The 24,783-nt window shown below is 43.0% G+C and overlaps 2 protein-coding genes across 9 annotated transcripts in view; one reads left to right on the top strand and one right to left on the bottom strand.

Annotated features, from left to right (window-relative positions):
- asip1 (agouti signaling protein 1) overlaps window positions 1-9,043 on the top strand; it is a 64,237-nt gene extending 55,194 nt beyond the window's left edge. Inside the window, exon 4 of the mRNA XM_068000217.1 lies at window positions 1,755-9,043. Within this exon, the coding sequence (XP_067856318.1) occupies window positions 1,755-1,946 (192 nt within the window). The 3' untranslated portion in view covers window positions 1,947-9,043. The remainder of the gene's footprint in view (window positions 1-1,754) is intronic.
- Window positions 1-24,783, bottom strand: part of LOC137335103 (uncharacterized) — a 107,342-nt gene that overhangs the window by 60,045 nt on the left and 22,514 nt on the right. For 2 of the 8 annotated variants that reach the window (XM_068000212.1, XM_068000214.1), the window contains exon 2: window positions 14,662-20,456. The exons of 4 other annotated variants lie outside the window; for them this stretch is intronic. In XM_068000212.1, coding sequence (XP_067856313.1) covers window positions 14,950-15,933 — 984 coding nt within the window. In that variant the 5' untranslated portion in view covers window positions 15,934-20,456 and the 3' untranslated portion in view covers window positions 14,662-14,949. Of the gene's footprint in view, window positions 1-14,661; window positions 20,457-20,663; window positions 20,968-24,783 lie in introns of those variants that run through there. 2 more of the 8 variants (XM_068000216.1, XM_068000213.1) reach the window with 2 other exon arrangements.

Genomic DNA, 24,783 nt, shown 5'->3' with positions numbered 1-24,783 from the left:
ACACATGCCCACATGTGCATAGGCACATTATAATTCCACACAAATGATGAGAATATGTCATACCTATACCTCTTTCCTGTAACTTGTACCTTAGGAATGTTGTGTGCGAGAGTCACGTGTTTGTCCCTGGTCCAACCTGCTTTGGGTGGCAAAAGGCGGGGGGGGGGTGGATTTTAAATCCCCCAAAAGCAGATGAATTGATCATGGGGTGATTGATTCAACTCCCAAGCCCTGTGATTTCAAATTTTTTCCAAAGATTTCTGCCTTTCTTTGGTTACCCCAGAGGCAGCTGGACACACTACACTCACAGCAGGCCCCCCCGGAGCTTGCCATGGCCATTTTCCACATCCCCTGCCCCAGGTGGACTACCTTGATGCAGAAAATCGGGGTGTGTCCTTGTGGTGGACAAAACTCCTGCCGACTCTTCCTGAAGAGTCACCGGGATTCCCAACAATGGAAAATCCCAGCCAGCATGTCCAAAAATTAGGAGTTTTCCAAGCTCCTTGGAGGAAGCATTGAACTGGGATAACTTTAAATGGGCTCGGTCTTGTTTAAAGCCTGGCAGGTTCAATGTAAACATAATATTTGGTACCTCAAGTACTGAGAGCACCTTGTTACCATGCGCTCTCTTAACTAAGAAAAATAGCAAAGCTAAAGGATGGAGCTAATTATCAATGCCTACTGCTACCAAAAGCCTTTTCTCATTTCTGCAATTCATCATTTTTGATTACTAACTTGTTTGACCTGTGGCTTTGAGCATGATCTCAGCTGTATCTCTCTCGTGGGAGAAGTAGTTTTCATAACTGGAGTGAGAGTCACCTTTAGGAGTTAATCTTGGCCAATTGCTAAGCAGCTTCAATAAAGTTGGGATTGGCAAGGCACTGAAAGGCATTTCACTTTCCCATTATCTTGGCCAAGGGAATGACACATGGTGTGGGGCATACTAATGAAGGAAAAGGGGGAGGGGAAAGAAAATAGAAATGAATTCCATTGCAGGCTTTCTTGTCTCTTCCTCTGTTTATCAATACTATTAGGTTTATTCCTCCCTTGAACTTGTGCCTCCAAAACTCCAAATACGCAGTTCTATGTGTTCTTCCTCCTCCCTGTATCCTCTCTGTGTTGAAATCAAAATTCTTCACAACGTCTCCAAATTGAACTTATTCCTTCCTAGGATCTGTAGAACTCTTTCCCTGGCTCAATCTTCCCTTCCTTCTACAATTATAGAATCATAGAACCTTATGGCACAGAAGGAGGCCATTCGGCCCATCATGCCTGTGCTGGCTCTTTGAAAGAGCGATCCAATTTAGTCCCATACCCCAGCTTTATCCCCATAACCCTGCAAATTAGTCCTCTTCAAATACATGTCCAATTGCCTTTTGAAAGTTCCTATGGAATCTGCTTCCACCACCCTTTCAGGTAGTGCCTTCCAGGTCTTAACAGCCCTTTGCGTGAAAAAAAATTCTCATTTCTGCTCTAGTTCTTTTGCCAATTATTTTAAATGTATGAACTCTACAAGCAATTAAAACCCAAGCTTGATGTTACAACAACACTATGTTTTGACCTACCTCATTTTCTATCCCATTCTCTCCACTGTTGGTGGTGTTCTGAATTTTGGACCTTGATCCTTCACCTTGGTTCCTCTATTCATTAGGAAGTAATGAAATGTGGCCTTACCGAATCTTTGTAAGGATCATTATTATGGTGATTGTATTGCAATACGTCTCATCTATTAATTTTCATTTCCTTAAATCCAGAACAATGGAATTATGATGGTCCATAAAGTGAAGAAGCCGAGACTACACAATGGTCAGTGTGTGCAGCTCTGGGGAATGTGTCTACCTCCATCTCCACCATGTTGCAACCCCTGTGCTTTCTGCCACTGCCGTTTCTTCAGTACTGTCTGCTATTGCCGGAAGCTGAATGCCAAGTGTCTGGACAGAATATAAGTGGTTTTGCTTTGTGACAATAAAAGCACAGCTGGCGTGGTTTATAAAAATGAAAAGTGAATAATATGCATGCCTTCCCTTTTCATTGAATTGTGGTTAAGGATAGAGATAAGATTCCAATTAGCTGAGAATTATCTACAAACCCAACAATAAACTTTCAATGTCCTTTCACTGTTCTGTGGTGTAAGCCACTTCTGTGAAATTAAAGGGTTCACTGTCTTCATCTGAAAAAATGTTTGACAAACATTTTTGGGGAGGGAGAGAGAACAGTCAGAAAAGGTGTCCAACAATTTCATATGCATTGATATACTTTAACATGATTCACATCATCACACAATGTCTTCAGAAACCGATAAAAACAAATTTGCCACTTTATCATAAAAACAGTATGCCTTTAAGAGAATCACCAAATGAATGGGGGGAAATGTTTATTAACAAATAATGTGGTTTCAAGGGTAATTAATGTTGAATTCCGAAGTTTGAGCTCACTTAGGCTTCAGCTCATTAGGTCTACTTTAACACTCACAAGAAAAAAGAAATGTTTAGAACAGAAAGACTCAACAGGGCAAATTTTCCTTTTTAGCACTTGGACATAAAACATTGGCCAGGCAGAGAGCAAAGTTGAAAATCGGACAAGATCCGTTACGTGCGTGCAATTCTCCCCACTCTCATTTCCATTTCTCGCACTCTGCCCAAAGAATGCTTTATGCCCAAGCACGTAAGAGGAAAATCTACCCCAATAAGTGAATCGCTATTTGATACATCTCACCCACACCTGTCCACCTCTGCAATCCCTTCTCTCTAGAAATGCATCTGCCTCTTGAACCCATTTATAATGTCACCTCAATAACCTTTTCCACAAGCCCATTACCCCTTGAATGAAAATATTTCGCCTGACTCCCCTTCTTACTCCTAATTCCCTAATTTTTAACTTGAGCCCTCTGTCATTTGAACTCTTTTTTAGAGCAACTATGTGGTCTTCCTCTTGTATAATGATGTAATGATGTGGAGTCTTTTGTGTCCATAGAAAACATGCTGCAAGGTCTAGGACAGGGACTGCAACAAAGTAGTTCACTACCCAGATTTGCGCAGTCATGGAGCAATGGCTGTCTCTATTGCAGTCTACCATGGAGCACAGAGCAATACAGCTGGCAGCATCTAGCTGTAGACAGAGCAGAAATCGCACTTATGAATACTTACACTGTAGGATCCAAGCTCCAGGAAGCAATCATGATCCTCTAAGAGCCAATTTTACATGTTTTTTTTCAGCTTCAAACAAGGTTAGCTCAGTATGTATGCATCATGTGAACATACATGGCCTTCTGCTACATGTTACATCCACAGAATTGAATCCCTTCCCTTTTCATGCAGTCTATGGCACTGTGGAACGGGTCAATGAATCACTATGTTGATACAGTTCCCAATGGAAAGAAATGATCAGTTCCTCTTACTGCTGCTGGTCAATGCTGAAAACAATATAGTCACTGGCATGTCTGAAGAGGTCATCTGTGACCTCCCAGCTGAACAGGCTGGGACTCTTTTCTCTAGAAAAGAGAAGGCTGAGGGGTGACCTGTTAGAGGTCTTTAAGATAATAGGATTTGATAAAGTAGACGTAGAGAAAATGTTTCCACTTGTGGGGGAGTCCAAAAGTAGAGATCATAAATATAAAATAGTCACTAATAAATCCAATACGAAATTCAGGAGAAACTTCTTTACCCAAAGAGTGGTAAGAATGTGAAACGCGTTACCACAAGGAATAACTGAGGCAAATAGCATAGATGCATTTAAGGGGAAGCTAGATAAGCACATCGGGGAGAAAGGAGTAGAAGAGTATCCTGATAGGGTTAGATGAAGTAGAGAGGGTGAAGCACAAACGCCGGCATGGACCAGTTGGGCCAAATGGCCTGATTCTGTGCTGTAGTTTCGATGTAACTCGATGTAACTTATACAGAACAGTGAACAGCAAACTGGCTGATACCAGGCAGGTCTCCGAATGCTGTCTGGTACAATCACATTCCATAAATATTGAGCACAATGGTTACTTTAACTGCAACAGCATCAATAGCAGACTGCCTTCCAACTGAAATATAGATTACATTGGTAAAAATTCTGTTTACCTCATATAGAATGCACATTCTCTCGCCATAGGGATACAGCCCACTTAAATAAGCCCAGAGAACTTAGTTACAGGGTGCCAACAGCCAAGGTTTAGGAACTTCGAAGTGTGCACAGGGATACTGCTGGAGTTTGACTAGTTAAAACCATGTCGTTTACCAGCACAGAGTACCAGTGAGTTTCTTCCTGGTTATCCAGCTAAGACCATCCCATCTGTTAGGTAATTGGTTTCCAGGATTAACTGTAGCTGAATGGAAAGAATTCAGCTCTCAATGACAGGCCTGATCCACCAGGTTCCATCAATAAGCCAGGCTGACTGGTCACTCATCAACAATGCTCTGGAGTAGTGATTTTTGCAGGGAATCAACACGGTTCCAGCCTCCGATCAACATTATCAGAATGGAACCAATTCAACCCCAAAGAGACCCTGCTTACTTGTCCTATCCAAGGAGGATAGTCACTAGACACATAGAAATAAACAGTGGTTACTTAAGTTATTTTACCACCGGTACATGATAGGGCAGATTTTCTTTTGTTACGCCTGGGGAACACTTAATTCCCAGGCAGTCAAGAGGAAATGGAGGCAGAGATACATTGCATCAGGTCTCCACCCCCACAACAGTGACCCGGAATTTCCAGATCTTCCCCAGTTCAGTTTAACTTGGCCTGCATCTGGTGTAATCGCATGCGCAGCATAGCATTGCAGGTGATGGCAGAAGAGAGAACTGGATAGATATTTGGCAAGCAAAGGGCTCTAAGGATATGAGTTAGAGAAGTGTGTCATATTTTTCAAACTTTGCAAATGGCCAGCTGGGACACAATGGTGTCTTCCAGTCCTGCACATTCTTACGTTCTTATGATCACTTTCTGCAGTGTTTTGGTTATATATCTGGTAAAATATAATGGTAGGCCCAATTTTTGCCAAATTCTAGCCTCAGTTGAAAGAGTTCTACCTATTTTGAACTAGCATGGTCGTTAGTATGTCTCCAAAGAAATGAGGACTTAAATGTCTGACTGTGAAGGAAGTAGTAACTGTGGCTTGTTCACTTTTTTGCAAGTTGCACTTTTTGTTTTATGATTGTGAAGTGCCAAGCCCAGGAGAAATAACCACAAAAGAAGTTAACAACTCATTGCTTCCCTGTTGGAGAGAGGTGCAATAGTATGAGGAAAGCCATCAGCATGGGTATAAAATAAACAAACTGTAAGAGCTACTGTTCATGAAATTTTACTGATTAAGAAAAAGATGTGAGGGGATTGCACGTTCATCATAAAATTTCAGAGCTTCACACGATGGTCTTAATTATCACTGGTGGCAGCCATGTGCACATAGCAGCTTAACTACAAATAAAGGCACCAGAATATATATAGAGGGACAGGTGCCCGCACAAAGACAGATACCAGCGCAGGGACAGATACAAACACAATGTCAGATACCAGCACAGGGACAGATACTCGCACAATATTTAGATAACCGCACAGGAATAAATACCAGCACAGAAACAGATACTGACACAGCAATAGATACCAGCGCGGGGACAGATACCAGCACAGGGCCAGATGCACGTTTTCTTTTACTAACACATCACAATACAATTATGATTATGTCTTCATCCCAAAAATCTTACTTCCTGTGTAAAATACACCTTTCCTGACTTCATTCTGCGGTTTATTTGGTGAAATAGTCAGAATATTATGTTGGAATTTGGCAAATGATCAAGGGTAAAAGATTACATCATTCAACCAGAATTCTAACCTGGACAAATGCCCCAGTAACCCGAGGTAACCTAAATAAGCGAGTTTAGAGTACTCTGGAGTAGCATGAGGCAGCAAATAAGAAATTACAAAATAAATTCAATAATGTAATAATTTCAGTAAAATAATAAAAGCATATTAGGTTCCCTGCAATTCTTTTCCCAAAACATCCACACAAACTAACTTTCCAACAGGTCTCACCGGATAGTGATCAGAAGTGGTAACACAGGGTGACGTTCTTCAGCCCTAGCCTAGGAGCCAATTATAGCGCCCCTATCACTTCACTGATTGAGACTATGACAGGTATAAGGAATTAGGGAGGCATAGATTCATAGAAAGTTACAGCACAGAAGGAGGCCATTCAGCCCATTGTGTCTGTGCTGGTCAAAAAGAGCTATCCAGCTTAATCCCACTTTCCAGCACTTGGTCCATAGCCCTGTAGGTTATGGCACTTCAAGTGCACATCCATGTACTTTCTAAATGAGTTGAGGGTTTCTGCCTCTACCACCCCTTCAGGCAGAGAGTTCCAGACTCCCACTACCCTCTGGGTGAAAAAAATTCTCCTCAGCTCCCCTCTAACCCTTCTACCAATTACTTTAAATCTATGCCCCCTGGTCACTGACTCCTCTGCTAAGGGAAATAGTCCTCCCTATCCACTTTATCGAGGCACCTCATAATTTTATACACCTCAATTAAATCTCCCCTCAGCCTCCTTTGTTCCAATGAAAACAACCCCAGCCGATCCAATCTTTTCTCATAGCTAAAACTCTCCAGCCCTGGCAATATCCTTGTAAATCTCCTCTGTACCCTCTCTAGTGCAATCACACCTTTCCTGTAATGTGACCAGAACAATATACAGTACTCAAGCTGTGGCCTAACTAGTGTTTTATACAGTTCTAGCATAACCTCCCTGCTCTTATATTCTATGCCTCGGCTAATAATGTATCCCGTATGCCTTCTTAACCACCTTATCTACCTGTCCTGCTACCTTCAGGGATTCGTGGACATGCACTCTAAGGTCCCTCACTTTCTCTACACCTCTCAGTATCCTCCCATTTATTGTGTATTCCCTTGCCTTGTTTGCCCTCCCCAAATGCATTTCCTCATACTTCTCCGGATTGAATACCATTTGCCACTTTTCTGCCCACCTGACCAGTCCATTGATATCTTTCTGCAGTCTACAGCTTTCCTCCTATCAACCACACAGCCAATTTTTGTATCATCTTCAAACTTCTTGAACGTGTCTCCTACATTCAAGTCCAAATCATTAATATATACCACAAAAAGCAAGGGACCCAGTACTGAGCCTCGTGGAACCCCACTGGAAATAGCCTTCCAGTCCCAAAAACACCCGTCAACCATTACCCTTTGCTTCCTGCCACTGAACTAATTTTGGATCCAACTTGCCGCTTTCCCTTGGATCCCAAAGGCGTTCACTCTTTTGACCAGTCTTCCATGTGGGACCTTGTCAAAAGCCTTGCTTTCGGGGCAATTTTTGGATTTGGAGTGGGGAAAGAGGGGCATAACTCATTCCAAAAATAGTGTGGACGGCAGGGACATTCCTCTCAAACCTCACCACCGCCACCCCCCCCACCCCCAAACCAGTGGTTGTGCCTATGAGCTTAGATCAGCTGAATCACCAGTCTGTTCTGTAGCACCAACCGTTTACCCAGTGAGCCTGCAGGGAAACCTACAACATACAATAATAATTTAGCCTTTATAAAAGTATTACTATACATGTCCAAATGAAAAGCGGATGAAGTCTGGTCCACGTGGAAAAACCCCATCCAGTTATCTTATATATTTTTTATATTCATGCTTATCATTGTTTAAAGTGTACCAATGAATTACAAATCTATTATCGTATTTAAGTATGTTTGTATTTATGTTGAATTTGTTGGTTTGTGCTGTGGATTAGGATTTTGGAAATGATATTAAGGGTTTTGTTTAGTCTTTGGACCCATACAAAAAATGATTCAAGGCAAAAATCATTAGAAGAGCCACAGCATGAACAGGGGACACGGCTGTCAGCTGTCCGATGTGTGTTACATTTGCTGCCACTCCTGAACCTCAAAGGTATATTTGATTTGCACGTTTTTTTTTACTTATGTGAATTTTGCACTCATCAAGGTTGTCTCTACGTTGCCCAACAACCTGCTTCAGTCCCAACCTCAGAAAAAATACCCCACTGCTGCAGTGTACCAAGTTTTCAGTTCATTGACTGCCTTGTCTCAGTGGTAGCCTCTGAGTCAGGAGGTTGTGGGGTAAAGCCCTAATTCCAGAGACTTGAGACCATAATCTTGGCTGACGCTCCAATGTAGTAGTAAGGGAGTGCTGCACTGTCAGAGGTGCTGTCATTTGGATGAGACATTAAGCTTTCTCAGGTGGATGCAAAAGATCCAGTGGCACCATCTGAAGAACAGCAGGAGAGTTCTCCCCGGTGTCCTGGCCAATATTTATCCCTCGACCAACACCACCAAAACAGATTATCTGGTCATTTATCTCATTGTTGTTTGTGGGGCCTTGCTGTGTGCAAATTGGCTGCCGTGTTTCCCTACATTACAACAGTGACTACACTTAAAAAAAACTGTACAGTGCTTTGGGATGTCCTGACGTCATGAAAGGCACTATATAAACGCAATTTTGTTCTTTCTTTGAATGAAACTACCAGTTTAGCGCTGGTTTTGTGCTGTGGGCCCATATCCACTAGGAACTGGGTTAAGATTACCCCAAACACTTGTTCAGATAGGACACTTGAAGCCAGCAAGCCAAGGAGCCTACAATGCATCATTCCAGGCTAAATCTGAACCCAGGTCCCCATCTCATATTTTTGTCAGTTGCTGGTTCTGCAGTTGATTCCCTGGTAGAATCGTAGAATGATACAGCACAGAAGGAGGCCATATGGCCCATCATGCCTGTGCTGGCTCTTTGAAAGAGCTATCCACTAAGTCCCATTCCCTTGCTCATTTCCCACAGCCCTGAAAATGTTTCCACTTCAAGTATTTATCCAATTCCCTTTTGAAAGTTATTATTGAGTCAGCTTCCACCACCCTTTCTGGCAGAGCATTCCAGATCATAACAACCCGCTGAGTAATTTTTTTTATAAATGTACCACACAGCTGACAGCCATGCATTGTCAATGTAATCAGTATGGTGTGGAGGAACATTGTTTTATTTTTCTCATTTGTGAACTCAGTACATTTTTGCTCTTACTGCTACCTGCTTCTCTGTAATAAGTAATAAATTGTTGCATTGATTTAAATTGCGTTCATTTGGTTTAATCTCCATTAATTTGCAACTTGCAGTACATTAAATAATTAAAGATACTTGTTGATGGGGAGACGTTGGTTAGCACATATATCAGTGAGTAGCATTGTAATGAAGAAATATTCCATCCTATGCTTTTGTTGTGAATCTATTGCATGTTCCATGGTGAATCCTTTCCATGTTTTGTGGGGGTTTTCTTCCACTTTTTGCAGTGGATCCTTTTCATGTCTGGACCCATCTTTTGTTTCTATGTTTGTCTCATTATCACCTCCTTTTGCCTTGCATCATCATCCCTTTTGTAGGAACATAGGAATAGGAGTAGGCCATTCAGCCCCTCGTGCCTGCTCTGCCATTTGATAAGATCATGGCTGATCTGTGATCTAACTCCATATACCTGCCTTTGGCCCATATCCCTGAATACCTTTGGTTGCCAAAAAGCTATCTATCTCAGATTTAAATTTAGCAATTGAGCTAGTATCAATTGCCATTTGCAGAAGAGAGTTCCAAACTTCTACCACCCTTTGTGTGTAGAAATGTTTTCTAATCTCGCTCCTGAAAGGTCTGGCTCTAATTTTTAGACTGTGCCCCCTACTCCTAAAATCCCCAACCAGAGGAAATAGTTTCTCTCTATCCACCCTATCTGTTCCCCTTAATATCTTATAAACTTCGATCAGATCTTCGAAACTCTAGAGAATACAACCCCAATTTGTGTAATCTCTCCTCGTAACTTAACCCTTGAAGTCCGGGTATCATTCTAGTAAACCTACGCTGCACTCCCTCCAAGGCCAATAAGTCCTTCCGAAGGTGTGGTGCCCAGAACTGCTCACAGTACTCCAGGTGCGGTCTAACCAGGGTTTTGTATAGCTGCAGCATAACTTCTGCCCCCTTGTACTCCTGTCCTCTAGATATAAAGGCCAACATTCCATTTGCCTTATTGATTATTTTCTGCACCTGTTCATGGTACTTCAATGATCTATGTACCTGAACCCCTAAGTCCCTTGGACATCCAGTGTTTTTAACTTTTTACCATTTAGAAAGTACCCTGTTCTATCCTTTCTTGATCCAAAGTGGATGACCTCACATTTGTCTACATTGAATTCCATTTGCCACAGTTTTGCCCATTCACCTAATCTATCAATATCACTTTGTAATTTTATGTTTACACTGCTTACAATGCCACCAATCTTTGTGTCATCGGCAAACTTAGATATGAGACTTTCTATGCCTTCATCTAAGTCGTTAATAAATATTGTGAATAATTGAGGCCCTGTGGGACTCTACTAGTCACATCCTGCCAATGTGAGTACCTTACCATTATCCCTACTCTCTGTCGCCTTTCACACAGCCAACTTCCTAACCAAGTCCGTACTTTTCCCTCGATTCCATGGGCTTCTATCTTAGTTAACAGTCTCTTATGTGGGACCTTATCAAATGCCTTCTGGAAGTCCATATAAATAACGTCCATTGACATTCCCCTGTCCACTACTTTAGTCACCTCTTCAAAAAATTCAATCAGGTTTGTCAGGCACGACCTACCTTTCACAAATCCATGCTGGCTCTCTCTGATTAACTGAAAATTCTCGAGGTGTTCAGTCACCCTATCCTTAATTATAGACTCCAGCATTTTCCCCACAACAGATGTTAGGCTAACTGGTCTATAATTCCCCAGTTTCCCTCTCTCTCCTTTCTTAAAAAGCGGAGTGATATGTGCAATTTTCCAATCTAGAGGGACAGTTCCTGAATCCAGAAAACTTTGAAAGATTATAGTTTGGGCATCCGCAATGTGCTCACCTACTTCCTTTAAAACCCTGGGATGGAAACCATCTGGTCCTGCTATTATTTTCTTCATTACTGTTGCTTTACTTATGTTAATTTTATCAAGTCCCTGTCCCCGATTCAATATAAGTTTTCTTGGGATTTCCGTCATGCTATCCTCTTGTCATTTAATCACTCCTGTCCTCCACCCAATCACAAATCTCTCCATATAGTTTGTTTTCTGTCCCCTTTTCCCTGGTTCTGTATTTGCTTAAAAGCTGTGCATCGCTAACATCTTCCAGTTCTGATGAAAGGTCATTGACCTGAAACGTTAACTCTGTTTCTGTCTTCATGGATGCTGCTTGACCAGCTGAGTGTTCCCAGCATTTTCTGTTTTTATTTCATGTTTTTCATATTAGGAACATAGGAACAGGAGTAGGCCATTCAGCCCCTCGTGCCTGCTCCGCCATTTGATAAGATCATGGCTGACCTGTGATCTAACTCCACATACCTGCCTTTGGCCCATATCCCTTAATACCTTTGGTTGCCAAAAAGCTATCTATCTCAGATTTAAATTTAGCAATTGAGCTAGTATCAATTGCCGTTTGCGGAGGAGAGTTCCAAACTTCTACCACCCTTTGTGTGTAGAAATGTTTTCTAATCTCGCTCCTGAAAGGTCTGGCTCCAATTTTTAGACTGTGCCCCCTATTCCTAGAATCCCCAACCAGCGGAAATAGTTTCTCTCTATCCACCCTATCTGTTCCCCTTAATATCTTATAAACTTCGATCAGATCACCCCTTAACCTTCGAAACTCCAGAGAATACAACCCCAATTTGTGTAATCTCTCCTTGTAACTTAACCCTTGAAGTCCGGGTATCATTCTAGTAAACCTACGCTGCACTCCCTCCAAGGCCAATAAGTCCTTCCGAAGGTGCGGTGCCCAGAACTGCTCACAGTACTCCAGGTGCGGTCTAACCAGGGTTTTGTATAGCTGCAGCATAACTTCTGCCCCCTTGTCCTCCAGTCCTCTAGATATAAAGGCCAACATTCCATTAGCCTTATTGATTATTTTCTGCACCTGTTCATGACACTTCATTGATCTATGTCCCTGAACCCCTAGGTCTCTTTGCACATCCACTGTTTTTAACTTTTTACCATTTAGAAAGTATCCTGTTCTATCCTTTCTTGATCCAAAGAGGATGACCTCACATTTGCCGCAGTTTTGCCCATTCACCTAATCTATCAATATCCCTTTGTAATTTTATGTTTTCATCTACACTGCTTATAATGCCACCAATCTTTGTGTCATCGGCAAACTTAGATATGAGACTTTCTATGCCTTCATCTAAGTCCTTAAGAAATATTGTGAATAATTGAGGCCCCAAGACAGATCCCTGCGGGTCTCCACTAGTCACATCCTACCAATGTGAGTATCTACCCATTATCCCTACTCTCTGTCGCCTTTCGCTCAGCCAACCTCCTAACCAAGTCCGTACTTTTCCCTCGATTCCATGGGCTTCTATCTTAGCTAACAGTCTCTTATGTGGGACCTTATCAAATGCCTTCTGGAAATCCATATAAATAACATCCATTGACATTTCCCTGCCCACTACTTTAGTCACCTCTTCAAAAAATTCAATCAGGTTTGTCAGGCATAACCTACCTTTCACAAATCCATGCTGGCTCTCTCTGATTAACTGAAAATTCTCGAGGTGTTCAGTCACCCTATCCTTAATTATAGACTCCAGCATTTTCCCCACAACAGATGTTAGGCTAACTGGTCTATAATTCCCTGGTTTCCCTCTCCTTTCGTAAAAAGCGGAGTGACATGTGAAATTTTCCAATATTTTGCTCCATTCCATATATTGTAGTTGAAGCAGAAACCATTGCATCTTTTAAGAGAAAATTGGATAAGGATGAAGATGTAGGGCCATGGGGAGAACACAGAGCAGTGGGATGAACTTTGGCTTGTTCTAGCAAAGAACAGATAGAGACTTGATGGGCCAAATGATCTCCTTCCGTGCAGATTCTCTTGCCGGTCTCCCATCTTCCACCCTCCGTAAACTTGAGCTCATCCAAAACTCTGCTGCCATATCCTAACTCGCACCATCACCCCTGTGCTCACTGACCTACATTGGCTCCCGGTCCAGGAACGCCTCGATTTTAAAATTCTCATTCTTGTTTTCAAATACCTCTATGGCCTCTCCCCTCCCTATTTCTGTAACTTCCTCCAGCCCTACAATCCTCAGAGATTTCTGTGCTCCTCCAATTCTGGCCTCTTGTGCATCTCCGATTTTCATCGCTTCACTATTGGTGGCCTTGTCTTCACCTGCCTAGGCCCTAAGCTCTGGAATTCCCTCCCTAAACCTCTCTGGCTTCCTACCTCTCTCTCCTCCTTTAAGACGCTCCTTAAAACCTACATCTTTGACCAAGCTTTTGATCACCTGTCCTAATATCTCATGATGTGACTTGGTGTCAAATTTTATTTGATAATCGCTCCTGTGAAGCGCCTTGGGATGTTTTACTACATTAAAGGCGCTATATCAATGCAAGTTATTATTGTTGATTCTATCTGCAGCTGGATGGAGGTACAACTCTTGTTCAATACAATGCTAGTCTCAGGAGCCAGTGAGGAAAATGTTGTGTCAAGCAGTGCACTGTACGTGGTACCCATAAAGAAGCAGCGAAATGCCCCAATATTGCAGCATTAAACTTACAAAGTAAGCCTACTTACTGAAAATACATCAAAGAAGTAATATGAATGAGATCCTGAACATAGATCAGGCAACAACAACAACTTGCATTTATATAGCACCTTTCACGTAATAAAACAAGCTCACATATTTTATTATTTGGGTGTTTATGGAAGGGGGTTTTGTTTCCATGAGGAGAAACCGTTATTCAAGACAGAAAAAAAAAATCCAATCACAGAGCTGTTATACTGTCAGTATACAGATTGTTGTCTTTACTTTCAGCAATTCTCAATGAGGTGGTAAGCTGAATTATTGTTGGGTTCACTAAGCACCACCTGGTGATGTTAACTTGGCTGAAGTGTTCAAGAAGCTCGCAGTTTTCACTTTTTTATTATGTGTTCTTGGGATGTGATACTGGCAAGGCTGCAGTGATTGTCCTTCCCTAGTTGCCTTTAGAAGGTGGCGATGGACCTTCTCCATGAACTGCTGCAGTTCTTCATTGAATCATAGAAAGTTACGACACAGGAGGTTATTCGGCCCACTGTGTCTATGCCGGCCGATAAAGAGCTATCCAGCCTAATCCTACTTTCCAAGTCTTGGTCCATAGCCTTGTAGGTTACGGCGCTTCAAGTGCACATCCAAGTACTTTTTAAATGCATTGAGGGTTTTTGTCTCTGCCACCCTTTCAGGCATTGAATTCCAGACCCCTACAACCCTCTGGGTGAAAGAGCTCCCCTCTAATCCCTCTACTAATGATTTTAAATCTATGCCCCCTGGTTATTGACCCCTCTGCCAGGGGTAATAGGTCCTCCCTATCCACTTTATCTAGGCACCTCATAATTTTATATACCTCAATTAAATCACCCCTAGCTTTCTCTGTTCCAATGAAAACAACCCCAGCCTATCCAATCTTTCCTCATAGCTAAAATTCACCAGTCCTGGCAACATCCTCGTAAATCTCCTCTGCAGCCTTTCTAGTGCAATCACATCTTTCCTGTAATGTGGTGACCAGAACTGTACGCAGTACTCAAGCTGTGGCCTAACTAGTGTTTTATACAGTTCTAGCATAACCTCCCTGTTCTTATATTCTATGCCTCGGCTAATAAATGTAAGGAATCTTACAACACCAGGTTATAGTCCAACAATTTTATTTTAAAATCACAAGCTTTCGGAGATTATCCCCTTTGTCAGGTGAATGAGTGAAAGGTTCTCAAATCGCATATCTTATATTAGGCTGGGACACCATCACACCAATCAAAAGGTGTCGTTGGTGTTCAAACAGGCCAGTCACGGAGAACAGTACGTCCCAGTACACTGAATATACATTGTGTCAATTACACAGACAGAGAGAAAGAGACCCAAATGGCAGAGAGAGAGAATTAAAAACAGATAACTTTTTTTCCCCTTTTGCTGGTGGGGTTACGTGTAGCGTGACATGAACCCAAGATCCCGGTTGAGGCTGTCCTCATGGGTGCGGAACTTGGCTATCAACTTCTGCTCAACGATTTTGCGTTGTCGTGTGTCTCGAAGGCCGCCTTGGAGAACGCTTACCCGAAGATCGGTGGCTGAATGTCCTTGACTGCTAAAGTGTTCCCCGACTGGGAGGGAACCCTCCTGTCTGGCGATTGTTGCGCGGTGTCCGTTCATCCGTTGTCGCAGTGTCTGCATGGTCTCGCCAATGTACCATGCTCCGGGGCATCCTTTCCTGCAACGTATGAGGTAGACAACGTTGGCCGAGTCACAGGAGTATGAGCCATGTACCTGGTGGGTGGTGTCCTCTCGTGTGATGGTGGTATCCATGTCGATAATCTGGCATGTCTTGCAGAGGTTGCCGTGGCAGGGTTGTGTGGTGTCGTGGACGCTGTTCTCCTGAAAGCTGGGTAATTTGCTGCGAACGATGGTCTGTTTGAGGTTGGGTGGCTGTTTGAAGGCGAGTAGTGGAGGCGTGGGGATGGCCTTAGCGAGGTGTTCGTCATCATCGATGACATGTTGAAGGCTGCGGAGAACATGGTGTAGTTTCTCCGCTCCGGGGAAGTACTGGACGACGAAGGGTACTCTGTTGGTTGCGTCCCGTGTTTGTCGTCTGAGGAGGTCTATGCGATTCTTCGCTGTGGCCCGTCGGAACTGTCGATCGACAAGTCGAGCGTCATATCCCGTTCTTACGAGGGCATCTTTCAGTGTCTGTAGGTGTCCATCGCGTTCCTCCTCGTCTGAGCAGATCCTGTGTATTCGTAGGGCCTGTCCATAGGGGATGGCCTCTTTGACGTGGTTGGGGTGGAAGCTGGAAAAGTGGAGCATCGTGAGGTTGTCCGTGGGCTTGCGGTAGAGTGAGGTGCTGAGGTGCCCGTCTTTGATGGAGATTTGTGTGTCCAAGAAAGAAACCGATTCTGAAGAGTAGTCCATGGTGAGTTTGATGGTGGGATGGAATCTTGGCTAATAAAGGAAAGTATCCCGTATGCCATTTTATTCACCTTATCTACCTGTCCTGCATTCTTCAGGGATCTGTGGACATGTACTCCAAGGTCCCTCTGTTCCTCTACACCTCTCAGTATCCTCCCATTTATTGTGTATTCCCTTGCCTTGGTTGCCCTCCCCAATGCATTACCTCATACTTTTCCAGATTGAATTCCATTTGCCACTTTTCTGCCCACCTGACCGGTCCATTGATATCTTCCTTCAATCTACAGCTATCCTCCTCACTATCAACCACACGACCAATTTTTGTATCATCTGCAAACTTCTTATTCACGCCCCCTACATTTAGGTCTAAATCATTAATATATACCACAAAAAGCAAGGGACCTAGTACTGAGTCCTGCGGAACCCTGCTGGAAACTGCCTTCCAGTCCCAAAAACACCCATCGACCATTATCCTTTGCTTCCTGCCACTGAGCCAATTCTGGATCCAACTTGCCACTTTCCCTTGGATCCCATGGGCTTTTACTTTTCTAACCAGTCTGCCATGTGGGACCTCGTCAAAAGCCTTGATAAAATCCATGTAGACTACATCAAACGTGCTACCCTCATCGACCCTCCTTGTTACCTCCTCAAAAAATTCAATCAAATTAGTCAGACACAATCTTCCCTTAACAAAGCCACGCTGATTATCCTTGATTAATCCGTGCCTTTCCAAAAGATGATTAATACTGTCCCGCAGAATTGTTTCCAATAATTTGCCCACCACCGAGGTTAGATTAACTGGCCTGTAATTACTCGGTCTATCCTTTACTCCCTTTTTAAACAACGGTATAACGTTAGCAGTCTCGAATCCTCTGGCACCACGCCAGTAGCCAGAGAAGATGGGAAAATGATGGTTAGAGCCTCCGCTATTTCCTCCTTTGCTTCTTTTAACAGTCTGGGATACATTTCATCTGAACCTGGTGATTTACCTACTTTCAAAGCCGCTAATCCCCTTAATAGTTCCTCCCACCTGTGTTTTTTCCAGCCAATATTTCACACTCCTCCTCCTTAACTACAATGTCTGCATCGTTCCCCTCTTTTGTGAAGACAGACGCAAAGTATTCATTAAGAACCATACCCACATCTTCCAACTCCACACATAGGTTCCCTTTTTGGTCTCTAATAGGCCTCCTCTTTCCTTAGTTATCCTCTTGCTCTTTATGTATTTATAAAACATCTTTTGGTTTTCCTTGATATTACTTGCCAATATTTTTTGTGATGATTGTGCTCCCACAATAGTGTTAGGTAGGGAATTCCAGGATAATGACTCAGCCGTCATGAAGGAACAGTGATATATGTTCAAGTCAGGATGGTGTGTGACTTGGAGAGGAACTCAAGAGGTGACATGACATTGCTGCTCCTGTCCTTCTCAGTGGAAGATGTCACAGGGGAGAGGGAGGTGCTGTTGAGGTAACCTTGTTGGGGTGCTGCAATGTATCCTGTGGGTCATACATACTGCAGCCACAGTGCACTGGTGGTGGAGAGTGTTGATAATGAGTAGCAGGAGGTACCAACCAAGCAAACTGCTCAGTCCTGGATGGTGTGGAGCTTCTTGAGTGCTGTGGCAGCATCCATCCAGATGAGTGGTGAGTATTTCATTACACTCCTGACTTGAGCCTTGTAGGTGGTGGAAAGTCTTTAAGGGTTCAGGAGGTGAGCCAGTCGATACAGAGTACCCAGCCTCTGCCCTGCTCATGTGGCTACGGTGTTGATATGACAATTAAGCTTATGGTCAATGACAACTCTCACGATGTTGAGAGGTCAAAGGCATATAGCTGGGCTTTCTCTTGTTCAAAATGGCCATTACCTGCCATTATGTGATACAGATGTTACCTTCCACCTGTCAGCCTGAGCCTGTATGTTCGCCAGATCCTGCTGCAGGCTGGCATGGGCTGTTTCATTAACAGAGCAGTTGTGAATAGAGCTGAGCGTGTGAAATCGCAGTGAACAGCCCCCACTCCTGACCTTATGATGGAAGGAAAGTCTTTGATGAAGCAGCTAAAGATGGTTGGGCCGTGAATGCTTCCTTGAGGAACTCCTGCAGTGACGTTCTGGGGCTATGTCGTCTAGCCTCCGACAACCACAACCATCTTCCTCAAGTATGGTTAGAGGCACTGGAAGGTTTTCCCTATGATTCCCATTGAGCTCAGTTTTTTAGGGCTCCTTGGTGTTATACTCAGTCATATGCCTGCCTTTATGTCTACTTTTCTCCTGGCATTCAGCTCTTGCATTCTTATCATGTGATAAGATCTGGAGCCAAGTGGTTCTGGCGGAACCAAAACTGAGCATCAATGAGGTTATTGTTGAGTTGGTATTGCTTGATGGCACCATCGATGGCTTCTTCCATCATTTTATTGATTGGGAGTAGGCTGATGGGACAGTAATTAGCCAGGTTGTGGATAGGACATACCTGGGCAATCTCCACATTGTCGGTAGATGCCAACTATGTCACAGCTGAATCAGAACATCTTAGCTAAGGGATGACTTGCTGTAGTGCACAGGTCATCAAGCACTACAGCCGGGATATTATCAGGGCTCATGGCCTTTGCTGCATCCAATGCACGCAATCACTTCTTAATGTCATGTGGAATGAACTGAATTGGCTGGACACTGGCATCTATGATGTTCAGCTGTGTGGGACTACCCTTGCCTGCTTCCACTTTTACGAATCCAGTCGTAGCCAGAGAATCTCCTGCAATGGCTTCTCTTCCCACCTCTGCACCATTGCCTCTGGCGTCCCCCAAGGCTCTATCCATGGCCCCCTCCTATTTCTCATCCGCAAGCTACACCTCGGTGACGTTATCGAAGACATAACATCAGGTTCTGTCAGCCCCACTGTCTGTAACATTAACCCATCTTTTTCTCTCTACATATACTGATTGACCTGCTGTTTGTTTCCAGCATTTTCTGTTTTTGTTTGAAGTTACAGGGCAGATTTACATGTCACTGCGTGCAGGGCATATTGGATTGATTGGGGACAGCACACAGAGGAAAATCAGACGGACACCCTTATGGGCGTGCAGTCCACCCCACCGATTTCCTTCTATGCACTAGACCCTGGCTATCCAAAATGACCAACTGCATGACCAGGAACATCTATCCATACATTTTTAGACAGCTATCCCCAAGCAGGATTCATACAAAATGGCCTGTGGGGGAGCGGCACAAAAACAAAAAAATGGGCTGTCTGCTGGACAGTTTGATAGGAATATACAGCCACAAAGTAACAGTCAGGCCAAACCATCACCTCGAACAAGTTAGCAACAGCTGCTTTTCAGTAGCCAGCCTGCGGAGAATGGTACTCAGCTACATATTTTTGCTGGGTGTCACTGGGGTTGGGTTGTCTGTACAAGGTCTACAACTGGGCTTAATCATATCAGTGTTATGTTAGCGAACACCTCATATTCGAATACTTGGTTTTGTAGTTTTTTTTAAATCCATGGTAGTTCCTAGCCCTGTATCTGTGCTAAATAAGCAGAAGAGGTAAGTGAATGGAAAGTCTGAAAATAAAAAGGCTGAAATTACTAAAATCTTTAAATTGGAGTTCGGGCTCAAGTTCAGCACCTCTCTATACTAGGTGCACATTTGCTGTTATGGATTTTGCTTCTTTTGTATCATTGGCAAACAGTTTTTGTAAATGGATCACGTCTAAAATCTGTGTTATTTCACTTTTTGACCTGCAAAATACAGTCGAACTTCAATATAATAAACTCCCCTTGGCAAAAAAGACCCTTATATCAGGGTGTTCAATATAGTCGGGTTTGGCGACTTGCTGCATCAAAAAAAAAAGAAGAAATGCTCAGTTTGAATTGATCATTTTATCCTGTTAAATAAACGATAAAAGTGTAGAATGCTTAATATTATTTGTGCACTCAATGCACGCTGTTTCTATCTTGTTAAAGAAGTCCAAAAAGACCCTCTGTTCCAGGTAATGACGGTATGAAGCAGTTGTGATTGCCTTTATGAACTCATGCAGTGAAGGGGATAACTTATTCTGTGCCCTCCGCATCCTCGTCCTCTCCCCGACTTGATGTCACTGATTTGTTTGTGTGAAGATGGTGGGTCATCTTATCAGGTAACAGATGCCTACATCATGCAGGATTCACACTACAATAGGTTATCTTTCAATTGGCCTCAGCTTGAATGCCATCATTGTATCCAGATCGGTCCAGGTAAATCCTGCTCACGTGTTCGTTGTAGCAGGGCTGATTGTTAAAACCTGGGGCTCATTATAAGCAGGATTCATTATGGTGAAGTTGTACTGTACATAGACTCAGATTTATTTTAAATGTAACACTACTATTACTGGAGTTCCACTCCAGACAGCCTCGGCAAGCGGAGACCAGAGCGACGGCCTTGAATGCTGGGTTGATGTCCAGTGGGGGTACTTGCACCCGATGGATGCGATGGCCCCTCCCGCCATCGTGAAGGGGAGGTGAGGCTCTTTACCCTTGGTTGCAGCCTACCTAGGAGAAGATGTGGAGATGCCGGTGATGGACTGGGGTTGACAATTGTAAACAATTTTACAACACCAAGTTATAGTCCAGCAATTTTATTTTAAATTCACAAGCTTTCGGAGATTTTCTCCTTCCTCAGGCAAATGTTATAGTCCAGCAAATTTAAAATAAAATTGCTGGACTATAACTTGGTGTTGTAAAATTGTTTACAATTACCTAGGAGAAGGCATAGATAAAAACTGTGAAGAAGGCAACAGGAGGCCACTTCAGCTTCTCTTTCCTAGTAATTAGCTCCAGAATTTCATGTGTGAGGCTTCTGCCCTACAGCAGAACACAACAGACAAACGGACAGACTACTAGTACTACATTAAGCACTGCTCCACGATTTAAAAAAAATTCTTGGAAAGTAGATGACACTGGCAAGGTCACATTTATTGCCCAACCCTAGTTGCCCTGAGAATGTGGTGGTGGGCCTTCTTCTTGAGCCACTAGCTTTTTACAACTGAGTGGTTTGCTAAGCTACTTCAGAGGGCAATTGCTTGGTGTGGACTAGTCAGATTAAGACAGACTAGGAAGGGTTAGTAACTTCCCTTCCCTGAGGCTATTAGTGAACTAGTTGAGTTTTGTGACAATCTGACAGCTTGCATGATCAATTTGTCTGGTGCTAGTGCACAGATTATCAGATTTATTGAATTCAATTTCACACCTTGCTATTGTGGGATTTTAACTCACAACCTTGGGTTGCTAGTCCAGTACCCACACTCATTTTCAATGAATTGAAAATACGTGCGGACAAGAAGTGCAATAGGCTAAAACAACGAATGAAACTCACTTACAAAATCAAGTGCAATGATAAAATACAGCAGATTAAACTAAAGTATGATTTATAGCACACAGTTCTTGGAATGAAACAAAGTCCTGAGAGCTGCCTCAGTAAATAGTAACACTTAGGGAAACCAAGCCTACAGATAACCAACAGAAAAGTGGTAAGTTACTTACCTGTAAAGCACTCTGTGCAGTTCAACCTTTTGTGTGTGGTTATGGGATGAAATTGCAATGGAAGAGCAAGACAATGGAACAAAGAGGCTTCTGCATGGTGCCATGGACTAGCTACTGTACAGAGCGTAGGATGAGAGACAGCAGTTGTTTCCACTGATCTGGATTTGAAGAGATTAACAGCTTCAAAGAAAATCTAGCCTGGTAATAAGCCTCAGAAGCAACAGATGGTCCAGGGGAGTTAGCATTGGCTAGATTGTGAAGAATATCAGAGGGACCGTATTACCATGAGGCAAGTTGAGGCAGTTTTACATTGAGGGTGCACCCTGGAAGTTGGTTAAATTGCCCCAAATTGATTTTAGATAGGATTCTTTCAGCCGACAGACAGAGGAGACTTTATACCATCAGTCAGATTGAAACCCAGGTCGTAGAAGCGAAAGACTATCCTACTCTCCCCGCCTCTCTCTCCTCATTTTGATAGTGCTGTAGGTATGGAATTGCATGACATGACAGTTTGGCTCACTTGGCAGCATTTCTGCCTCTAAGTGAGAAAGTTGTGGATGTCACATGCGTAATCAATTCAGAAACTCCAATGCAGCTCAGAGGTACTGCTGCTTTGACAGAGCTTTGAGATATTAAACTCACACCTGTGTGTTCCAGTGGCTCAGGTAAATGCTAAAGATCTCATGGCACTATTTGAAGAAGAGCAGTGAGATCTCCTGGTATCCTGGCCAATGTTACTCCTTCAACCAGTATCATCAAAATACAGATCTGCTGGCCATTTATCTCGCTGCTGTTTGAGATCTTGCTACGATTGCCACAATTTATCTACATCACTGAACTTGAAAGTAATTTATTGCAAGTGAAGTACTTTGAGAAGTTTTCAGCCGATGTGACAAGACAATATATAAATATGGGTCTTTCTATGAGGGAGAGAATGCCACGTTAGCAGCTCTTGTCAATGACTCACTGGTTTAGTCCAAGCCAGTTGGCCACTTTTCCACTCTGTACCAGTGCTAAACATTCAAAATCATAATTAAAGATGAAGAGGGTAATTTTAACTTTGGGTGGCTTCAATGGAAATTAAAAGCAGGGAGAGATGTATAACGGGTGGCTGAATTCACATTGCCCGATTTATACTATCGCCCAAAGACAAAATTACCCCCAACGTTTCTGAGGAGGCACTGGGTGGAACGGATCTGTGGTGGAGCATAACTTTCAGCTGTCCCTTGCCCACGACCCTGATCCTGTCCGAAATTCTGTCAGGTGCCCACGCCATTTCTGGTACAATTGGGGCGCACATCCGAGTGGGGGTGCAGGGCTGGGAGGAATTTTGCATAACTAAAACTGGATTTTCAATATTTAAACTCCTCCTCTCCCACAACCTTAGCAATACTGGATGCCAGGGACTCAGACATCCCTGGTGTCCAACGTTGATAAGGAACAAATGAAGCAAATATGTCTTATTACACATTTCCCTGACAGACGTTACATTATAATACACCTGCCCATTTACCCAAGTGCTGGGATTTCCAAGGGGGCTGAAAAGTGGTATAACCATCGAGGATCTGATGTCTACGCCTAATTACAGCATCCCATCAGAAAACCATCTACCCCCCCAACCCAAGAAATTTCAGGGCCGATAATACAATAAAGATTATACAATGGGGTCAATTTTCACTGCCTTTTCCTGTCATTATTAGGCGGTAACGGCCTCAAAATGGGGTCTGTAATCTTACTACCTCATGAACACCGGCGATGCGGCCGTCTCCATTTTCAAAGGGGGCCTAGCGCCAGCTGTCCAAAGTGCCCACCTGTTTCAGAAGTAAATAGGACCCCGATGAGTTTACAGACAGAACCATGGGTGTAAATTGCATGGTGAAACACTCCTTGAGTGGCAACTTATGGTTTCAACCTCAACAGGCTACACTGTTAAAAAAAAAATTCTAAACTAATAAATCAATGTTTTTATAGTTCATAATTTAGCAGGAAAGGATCCACCTGATGTTTGCACAGATGTGACAGATGTTTCTAATGCAATTTAATTATCATTCAAACTTCAACTTCAAACCCTTCGGTTTTATTTTTGGTAGTCTATAAAGTGGCCCTAGATTTTACAACTAGTATTACACATATAAGTTATTACATATGCTATTTCTCATCTGTGGGCAATTTTTTAAAGTTAAAATTCTTATGTCATGAGATCAAATAAAAGTTTCCTAACCTTCTCTTGGCAGGAAATGAATGCTGACTGGGTCCATGCTGGGATTGGTCCACAGCTCAATCTGGGCCAGGATCCAACTGGTGAAGGACTTAACTCAAGACAAAAGCTGGTGGGTGATGCTTGGTGCAGATGAAAGGGTGGTGCCAGCTGTTCTTCTTTCTATACTAGTGAGTTGAGAACCCAGTCTAAATGGACTTCAATTTTTCATAATGGCACATGTGTGCAAAATATTTTGTTCAATTAAGGAATAGTTAGGTGACTGATGGATGAGGAGTTGTCAGACTTCCACCATATACTCAATTTTGCAGTAGACAAATGTCCATTAAATTGTTATTCAGTAATACCTTTAAGGTTTTGAATATTAATTTATTAATTATTTATATTCCTCCACCAAGCAGAGGCAAAGACTGCTGTCTAAAAATCCCAGAGAGGAGGATTTCAGGACAATTGTTCCTTCAGTAGACCCAATGAGTAGATGTACTGCATGGTGTGGAACTGAAGGTCTCAGGTTCAATCCCCAGTCTGTGCTCAGTTAGCTGACTTCTGCAGTTTGATTGATTGCTGCTACCACTAGACATTGGGCTAGGAACAGTAAAATCAGTTACAGTTCCTGCTCTTGATCACTAGCTGGTGACCTGCACTGGATACTGGGTAAGGATAGGATCAGGCTCTCCATGGTTGAATAGTCTGCTGATGGCTTATACATTAAGAATGATCACTTGAGTGAGGTATATATGATGGCCGAGACTCTTATGCTATTGCTGTTTTTTTCCTTTCCTACTGACATCAACATCAATCAAATTCCTGATGCTCCCACAAGTGTGGAAAGTCTGTGCAGTATCACCTTTGTATTTGTTAGCAATCTCGCCTCTGAGTGAGTCGCAAGATTGTAGGTTCAAGTCCCACTCCAGTGCCAGTAGAAGGAGTGCTGCACTGTCAGAAGTGCCGTCTTTCAGATGAGATGTTAAACCAAGGCCCTGTCTGCTCTCAGGTGGACGTAAAAGATCCCATGGTACTAGTCGAAGAAGAGCAAGGGAGTTCTCCCCGGTGTTCTGGCCAACATTTATCTTCAACTAATATCACTAAAAACAGATTATCTGGTCATTACCACATCTG

The sequence above is a fragment of the Heptranchias perlo genome, chromosome 19 (assembly GCF_035084215.1).
Source record: "Heptranchias perlo isolate sHepPer1 chromosome 19, sHepPer1.hap1, whole genome shotgun sequence".
Lineage (NCBI taxonomy): Eukaryota > Metazoa > Chordata > Chondrichthyes > Hexanchiformes > Hexanchidae > Heptranchias > Heptranchias perlo.
Note: the sequence above shows the minus strand (reverse complement) of the source record. Positions and strands in the feature narration are given on the sequence as shown.